Source organism: Helianthus annuus, chromosome 6 (genome assembly GCF_002127325.2).
Source record: "Helianthus annuus cultivar XRQ/B chromosome 6, HanXRQr2.0-SUNRISE, whole genome shotgun sequence".
Lineage (NCBI taxonomy): Eukaryota > Viridiplantae > Streptophyta > Magnoliopsida > Asterales > Asteraceae > Helianthus > Helianthus annuus.
Window position 1 is genome coordinate 107,347,387 of NC_035438.2, and position 8,450 is coordinate 107,355,836.

General features: G+C 43.6%; 1 protein-coding gene across 1 annotated transcript; it reads left to right on the forward strand.

Moving 5' to 3' along the window:
• The first annotated feature begins 343 nt into the window (after positions 1 to 343).
• Positions 344 to 6,361, forward strand: LOC110945003. The gene is made up of 4 exons (XM_035974228.1): positions 344 to 412; positions 1,636 to 2,034; positions 2,552 to 3,282; positions 6,160 to 6,361. Exons 1-4 carry the CDS (start codon positions 344 to 346, stop codon positions 6,359 to 6,361), a joined length of 1,401 nt encoding a protein of 466 aa, XP_035830121.1.
• The last annotated feature ends 2,089 nt before the right edge of the window (positions 6,362 to 8,450 follow it).

The window sequence follows — 8,450 nt, forward strand, 5'->3', positions numbered from 1 at the left end:
TACGGATACCTGTAATTATGAGGGTTGTCACACTCCTATCCGTGTTACTATCTGAAGTAGATGACAGTTCCTGTATGCAAAAAAAACACGTACCAACGCAGCAAATCATCGCTAACAGACCTTGGATTTTAAAAACCATAACAAGAATATTGTTAAAACCATTTAAAGTAATGTAAGATATATCATGTTATTATCATGAATCAATAAATCAATAGAGATTTGAGTAGTTATGAAAACATGTACCATGATCTCGTTGGTTGATGTTGAGTGAATAATTGAATGTAGGACATGAGTTAGATGCATGATGCTCAACATTATAAAATGAGAGAGGGGTGAAGGGACAATGGAAGTACGGAGTTGGATTATTAGTTTAGGAGAAGAGATGGGAAATAATGAGAACCTATATTGTGAGGTTTGCATGACTTAGGGAAGGGTTTAAATATAAGCAAGCATCAAGATCGCAACTCTTCAGCTGATTTGTTGAAATTAAATGCGATCGTTAGGAAACAATGCAGACAATTCTTCGAATTCTTTTCTTATTATCTTTTTGTCTATATTTATTTTACCAATTTAATTGTATTTAAGAACACTTCAATTGTTAATAAATTCGATCATTAGGAAACAATGCAGACAACTCTTCGAATTCTTTTTTTATTATCATTTTGTCTATATTTATTTTACCAATTTAATTATATTTAAGAACACTTCAATTGTTAATTTATACTTAAAAATTCATTTAACCCATGTTAAAAGACCATTGTGCCCATTTATTAACCCCATTAAGCTGTTGTACCATAAGCATAAAATATTGTAATTACTTAAATTTTGCCGGTATCCTTCAGAAATGCTTTATAATATAGTATAGAATAGATATAATAAACAAGTATAAATTTAGCATAATATACAAATTAGACATATTATAAAAAAAGTATAAATTTATCATAAGTAAAATATGATGCTTAGAATTATTAAGACTATGTTGACTTTTTTAATATCTTTATAACTTTTAAAATACGATACTTTTATAAAATCCGAGTATATCGTTGCGATGCATCTATTTTTATCAACGTTTCGATTAAAAAAATTCATTGAAAAACAACGAACCAAAAATGTTTTGGGCATGTTACGACTGCATTCTTTGGGTTTCTATTCCATTTGCTATAGCGAGTATACCAATACTAATCAAGTATCTACCCGCTGCAACGTGCGGGTCTCATTCTAGTTGTTCATAATTTGTACCGATAATTAAGTTAACAAAGTGTTTGGTCTCATTTGGAGTTCTTTTTTTAATGATATCACACCAGGTTTAGAATCTTGAACTCAAAAAATTAAAAGTATGATACGTAGCACAACATACTAATTTATTAGATATGGATTAACCCCACATCTTGAATTTTACATAAAAATGTTAAAAGTATATATTAAAGTTTAAATAAACAAATTTAAAATAAAATTAATTTTTTTACAAACTGATCCAGATGGCCCGCTGGCTCGACTCATCCCCTTATCCCCTGATCACATGGGCCGGCCCTATTGGTTGGTTTAGTACCTTCAACCCGACCCTTAATTTGGGCTATACTTATCTGATTCAAATCCCTTCCTTTGATATTTCATCTTCTATTCATCTGGGCTAAGAAAGATGAAAAGTGGCAGGAAGTTACGGCGAGAAGGAAAGGAGGCAACAATCAGCATGAGGAGAACACTAAAAGACAAGATCTTACTAAGTTTTACATCGCCAATATACCGGAGAGGTGTTCCGGGGATGATATCAGACGTTTTCTCGAGATTTATGGCGAAATCGAAGGCATCTATGTGGCTCGTAAGAGGAACAAGATGGGACAAAGATTTGCTTTTGTGTCGTTTGCTAAGGTGATTGATAAGTACGATCTGGAAAAGAATCTAAGGAAAACCAAGATTGGGGATAACAAACTCTTCGTGAGTATAGCCAAGTTCGTTGACGGGGAATCCGTGGGTTCCGATTACAAGAATGCAAAGCAGACTGATAACAGGAAGGAGATACCGAAAATGTTTTGGGCATGTTACGACTGCATTCTTTGGGTTTCTATTCCATTTGCTATAGCGAGTATACCAATACTAATCAAGTATCTACCCGCTGCAACGTGCGGGTCTCATTCTAGTTGTTCATAATTTGTACCGATAATTAAGTTAACAAAGTGTTTGGTCTCATTTGGAGTTCTTTTTTTAATGATATCACTCCAGGTTTAGAATCTTGAACTCAAAAAATTAAAAGTATGATACGTAGCACAACATACTAATTTATTAGATATGGATTAACCCCACATCTTGAATTTTACATAAAAATGTTAAAAGTATATATTAAAGTTTAAATAAACAAATTTAAAATAAAATTAATTTTTTTACAAACTGATCCAGATGGCCCGCTGGCTCGACTCATCCCCTTATCCCCTGATCACATGGGCCGGCCCTATTGGTTGGTTTAGTACCTTCAACCCGACCCTTAATTTGGGCTATACTTATCTGATTCAAATCCCTTCCTTTGATATTTCATCTTCTATTCATCTGGGCTAAGAAAGATGAAAAGTGGCAGGAAGTTACGGCGAGAAGGAAAGGAGGCAACAATCAGCATGAGGAGAACACTAAAAGACAAGATCTTACTAAGTTTTACATCGCCAATATACCGGAGAGGTGTTCCGGGGATGATATCAGACGTTTTCTCGAGATTTATGGCGAAATCGAAGGCATCTATGTGGCTCGTAAGAGGAACAAGATGGGACAAAGATTTGCTTTTGTGTCGTTTGCTAAGGTGATTGATAAGTACGATCTGGAAAAGAATCTAAGGAAAACCAAGATTGGGGATAACAAACTCTTCGTGAGTATAGCCAAGTTCGTTGACGGGGAATCCGTGGGTTCCGATTACAAGAATGCAAAGCAGACTGATAACAGGAAGGAGATACCGAAAAACATCGAAAAGAACGATCAGGAAATCAAACTAACAATGGAACAAGGAGGCTCAGTACATGGTATTGGAACATCTTTTAGAGATATTCTAACAAAGAATGTTTCGATAAAGGACGCAGATATGATCGCGTTGGCACCTAATATTAATGCATTCAATCAGTGGCATGACAAAACTATTGTGGGCAGGGTTTTGGATTTCCAGAAGTTGGTATCACTTAGGAGATGGCTGCGGGAGAAGGAACTTAGGAATATCAAGATCAAGTACATTGGAGGGACGTCTGTGTTACTTGTTTTTGATAGTGTTAATGAGGCAGAAACTTTTGCTGGTAATGAACTGAAGGGGTATGGTCCCAAAAAGCCGCGCAAACCTCCGACCAGGTTGCGCACGGAACCATACTCCTTATTTCAAAAAACTTATTAACAGTATCCTCGCGCGACTTACACACGTTGCAGTTTGTCTGGCGCGAGGCACGGCTCACAAGAGAGCCAAGTATCAGCACTTAGCATAAAACAATGGAACAAATGAGCATGCTAACCCCCGCGCGGGTTAGTTTGTTATCCAATAAGAGCCACTCAGTAGGGAAGCGCACGGCTACCTACAGTGGTACATAAGGTACAAGTGGCAGTAAAAGGAGCCAATGAGCGTCTAGCAGGCTCTGGACAATCGTGCGCCACGATCGCCTGACGAAAAGTACACAAGGACGCCTACATGGCACCAATCAGAGGACGGAGACAACTGTCCCACGATCTCCACTCGTCTGCTGATGACAGAAGGACAACAAGGCCGACAACAATGACACGTGGCTCCAATCAAGGTGCGCCAGCACCAACGAGCATCTAGAAGCCACTAAGCGGTCGACGCCAGTGAGACAAAGAGCATATCCGTTTTGTTGTCCGCTTCTGGCCCAAGGCCCATCAGCCCATAACCCCTCACACCTCTCCGGCTATAAATAGAGACCTCATTCCACAGGTTAAACATTCTATTCCCTCGGCCCTCACTCTTTACACTTAATTACTCTCAAAGTAGTCGCTTATTCTCACGCCGGAGCCTGGTTAAGAGGGAAACCCCCACATTCCCCTCTTAACGAGTTAACGGTGTTCTGTTTTGCAGGATAAATCACCAAGTCGGAGCTCAAATATCCTTAAGAAGATTAACCCCCATGAAAGGAACATAAACCAATCTAATTAACTCCCTAATTAGATCACTGTTTCTTCATTGGCGCCCACCGTGGGGGTTAATTAGATTGGTTTATGTTCCTTTCATGGGGGTTAATCTTCTTAAGGATATTTGAGCTCCGACTTGGTGATTTATCCTGCAAAACAGAACACCGTTAAATCGTTAAGAGGGAAACCCCCACATTCCCCTCTTAACGAGTTAACGGTGTTCTGTTTTGCAGGATAAATCACCAAGTCGGAGCTCAAATATCCTTAAGAAGATTAACCCCCATGAAAGGAACATAAACCAATCTAATTAACTCCCTAATTAGATCACTGTTTCTTCATTGGCGCCCACCGATTTTTTCCTATAACCACCCTCATCTTCTTTTATTTGAGCCTTTGACACCTCTTTCTTCCTTCGATTATGACTGGTCAAGGAATCATCCCAGAGTTCGGTTTCGGAACCAACTCCAACACGGCGTTGGGCGAAGGAATCCAAAACTTCCAAGCCCAACAAATCGAAGAAATCGGCGAAGTTGAAATCAACAATACTGGGGGTCCGCGCGGGAGCTTCACCCGCATCACACAAGTGGTCACCCCAGGAAACGGAGAAGGACCTTCGAACACAGCGCCACCTCAAAATGTATCTGCATTACTTGGCTTACCAGAAGGCGAAACCCCAGCCTCGTGGTATGCCAAGAACATCGCCACTATCAATGCAGCATACCAATCGCTCATCGCGCAGCAAGCAGTTTTGACGGCAGAACCGTCCTTGGTCACCCCTCCGAGTCAGGGGGTGCGCCAAATGCCACCACCAGCCAATATACAAGGCAGAACCAACAGGCCTCCCCCTACAAGACGTTTAAGCGTACAAGACACGCGCGATACAAGAGGGGAAACGGATAGTTACTATGAATATCCGTCGAACCTTCAACGAGGCCCTGTTCACAGCCGGCTCACGCCGCGCAACATGAACAATGAATGGGAAGAAACCGACCCATATGATCCCACATGGGAAGGTGACGAAGAATCATCAGTCTTTAATCGTTTACCAAAAAACCATGAGTACTACAAGCCAAGACAACACATTGGCTACACAGAAGAAGCTGAACGAGATTTCCGCCTGGCATACAGACCAGCGGAAGCTGCGGAACACTCCAAGTTTATCCCGAAAATTGCACTGGCACCGCTCTCACGAGAGAAGCTACCCCCAACTGTTGGGAAATTCAATGGGTTGACTGACCCAGACGATCACGTCAGAACATTCACGAGTGTGGGCTGCATGGGAGGTTGGAACATGCCCATGTGGTGCCACCTGTTCATTCAAACTCTTACCGGAGCGGCTCGCGCCTGGTTTGACAGCCTTCCGCCCGGGAAGATTAAGTCATGGACATATTTCAAGACGCAATTCTTAAGCTACTTTAGCCAACAACGTCGCTACCAACGTGACACAGCCGAAGTAGAAGATATTTGGAGAAGAGATGGTGAAGGTCTGGAGGACTTCATCACGCGTTTTAACAAAGAGTGTCTGGAAATAGGCGGCGTCAGTGAGCAACTCATGCGCTGTCACTTCAAAAAGGCTATACGCTGCGATAGTCTCATTAGAACCATCACAGGCAAAGATGGAATGCCGAAGGAGTGGGATAAACTGATGGAAGCCGCAAAAATCGTCGCGCAAACTGAGGAGTCCCTTGCTGGTGGAAAGGGCTACTACTCAGAAGATCGATTTTCAAGAGGAAGTACGCGCGATAACAACAACAAGCGTAACAAATATAAGAGTCATGACTGGAAGTCTGAAAGACCAAGAGGCCGTGACGACAGGCCACGCTACAGAGAAGATGCGCGAGAAACGATTGACCGAATCGGTTATAAGAAGGCGGTCAGGGACGACAATCGTGACAAACACTGGACTCCGCTCACAAAAACTCCAAAGGAGGTATTGATGACGGAGAATGTCGATTTCAAGGCGCCAAGGCCAATGACAAACAAGAAAGGGCAAGACCCTAACTTGTACTGCGATTTTCACAAAGATTCAGGGCACCTGACCGATGACTGTTACAGCTTGCGCCAAGAAATCGAGAGAGCGCTCAAAAGCGGCAAGCTAAGCCATCTAGTGAAGAATGTACGCAAGGAAACCCGTCAACTCCAGCGCCACGATGAAGGTAACCACAAAAAGGTCCGACGACTAGAGACTCACATGGTCAACGGACCCAGGTACAGCGCGAAAGAGAAAGGCAAACGCCCTTATGAACCTTCTTGGTAGGAGCAGCAAGTTATATTTCCGGTAGTGCGCGGCGGACCTCGCGCCACACGTCCTGTGGTCATCACCGGCATAATCGGGCATTATGAAACTGACTACATATTCATAGACCCGGGAAGTACTGCCGACATCATTTACGAACAGTGTTTTAATCAGTTGGATGAAGAGGATAAAGCGCGACTCGAACCTGTCGATTATCCTTTGTCTGGATTTTGCAACGAGATGGTTTTTCCTCTCGGACAGATCAGTTTCCCCGTCACGCTCTCTGACGGGAAACACTCAAGAACAACAAATGTGAACTTCATGGTAATGCCAGTGAAATCGAGGCATGATGTGCTTATTGGGAGGGAAACACAAGGCGAGCTAAACATGGTGACTTCAGCGCCTCATTCTGCGATAGGTTTCCCAACCAAGACAGGAGTAGCAATCATATATGCCAAGAAAGAAGTAATGTCAACTGAAGAGCTGCGCCCAACAAAGGCGGCGAAGGTCTCCACGACCGAGCCGGAGAAATGGGTTTTAAACCGAAAATACCCCGAGCAGACTGTGACAATTGGCCACGCCATTTCGTCAGATATCAGAACACGTCAAAAGCAACTGCTGTTTCGAAACATGGATATATTTGCCTGGACACCGGCAGACATGACCGGTGTCCCGCGCAACATCACCGAGCATTGCTTAAACACGTACCCATCTGTCGAGCCAAAGGTCCAAAGAAGGCGCAGCCTAGGGGCAGACAAGACAAAAGCAATGAACGAGCAGGTATGTGAGCTGCTCAAAGCCGGGATCCTGCGAGAGGTAAGATATCAGAGTTGGGTGGCGAACCCCGTGATGGTCGAAAAATCAAATGGCGGATGGCGCATGTGCGTAGACTACACTGATCTCAACAAGGCGTGCCCAAAGGATTGCTATTCCTTGCCTGAGATCGATAAAAAAATAGATTCTCTCGCGCCATACCGATGGAAGTGCTTTTTGGATTGCTACAAAGGATACCATCAAGTGCAGATGAAGCTAGAAGATGAAGACAAGACAGCGTTCAGAACGGATCTTGGAATCTTCTGCTACACAAAGATGCCGTTTGGCCTGAAGAATGCAGGCGCGACATATCAACGCTTGATGGACAAGACCTTCGCAGGTGACATCGGAAAGCATATTGAGGTTTATATCGATGATCTAGTGGTTAAAAGTCCCGAGGAGGACCAAATGTTGAAAGACATCGAGAAAACGTTCAACTCATTGCGCAGCGTAAATATGAAGCTAAATCCAGCCAAGTGTTCCTTTGGCATGGAAGAGGGGAAGTTTCTAGGCTTCATTGTCACAAACGGCGGTTTCAAGGTGAATCCAGAGAAAGTACAAGCTATTGAGCGAATGCCCTCACCGAGAAACATCAAGGAAATGCAACGACTAGCCGGCCGGCTGGCCGCGCTCAATCGTTTTCTCTCCAATCACGCCGCAAAGTCGTATCCCTTCATTAGCACGTTGCGCAACTGCGTAAAGAAGCAAGAGTTCAAATGGACCCCGGAAGCCGAAACAGCTTTTCAACAAATGAAAGCGTGTCTGATCGAACTCCCTACCCTGACTGCACCATTTGAGAAGGAGCCCCTCGTACTGTACTTGTCCTCCTCGGATAAGGCAGTAGGGTCAGTATTATTGGTCGACAGAAACGGGGTACAAACCCCGATCTACTATGTCAGCAGGGTACTCACTGACCCAGAAACAAGATATTCCACAATGGAAAAGCTGGTTCTTGCACTGCTACACGCCTCCCGAAGGTTGCGCCGATACTTCACAGGCCATGTGATAACTGTGCTTACAAATTTCCACATTGGCACCATACTACAGAAGCCGGAGACATCAGGCAGGTTGGCAAAATGGGCCATTGAACTGGGCGGCCATAACATCTTGTACAGGCCGCGCCCAGCCATTAAGGGGCAGGTCCTTGCCGACTTCATCACAGAAGTGCCGGCCGATAAAATCAAGGAGTGCGAGCTGATAGAGACTCCCGAGACAGATACAACAGATGAAACTTGGATGCTTTACACCGACGGGGCATCAAATGAAGATGGCGCTGGAGCAGGATTGCGCCTGGTGA

What these genes read in the sequence shown, in the direction of transcription:
- LOC110945003 (XM_035974228.1), top strand. Translation starts at nt 344, where the DNA reads ATGGAAGTACGGAGTTGGATTATTAGTTTAGGAGAAGAGATGGGAAAT. An exon ending in ATGAGAACCTATATTGTGAG is followed by an intron (nt 413 to 1,635) that starts GTTTGCATGACT and finishes ATCTGGGCTAAG; the next exon opens with AAAGATGAAAAGTGGCAGGA. An exon ending in AGATACCGAAAATGTTTTGG is followed by an intron (nt 2,035 to 2,551) that starts GCATGTTACGAC and finishes ATCTGGGCTAAG; the next exon opens with AAAGATGAAAAGTGGCAGGA.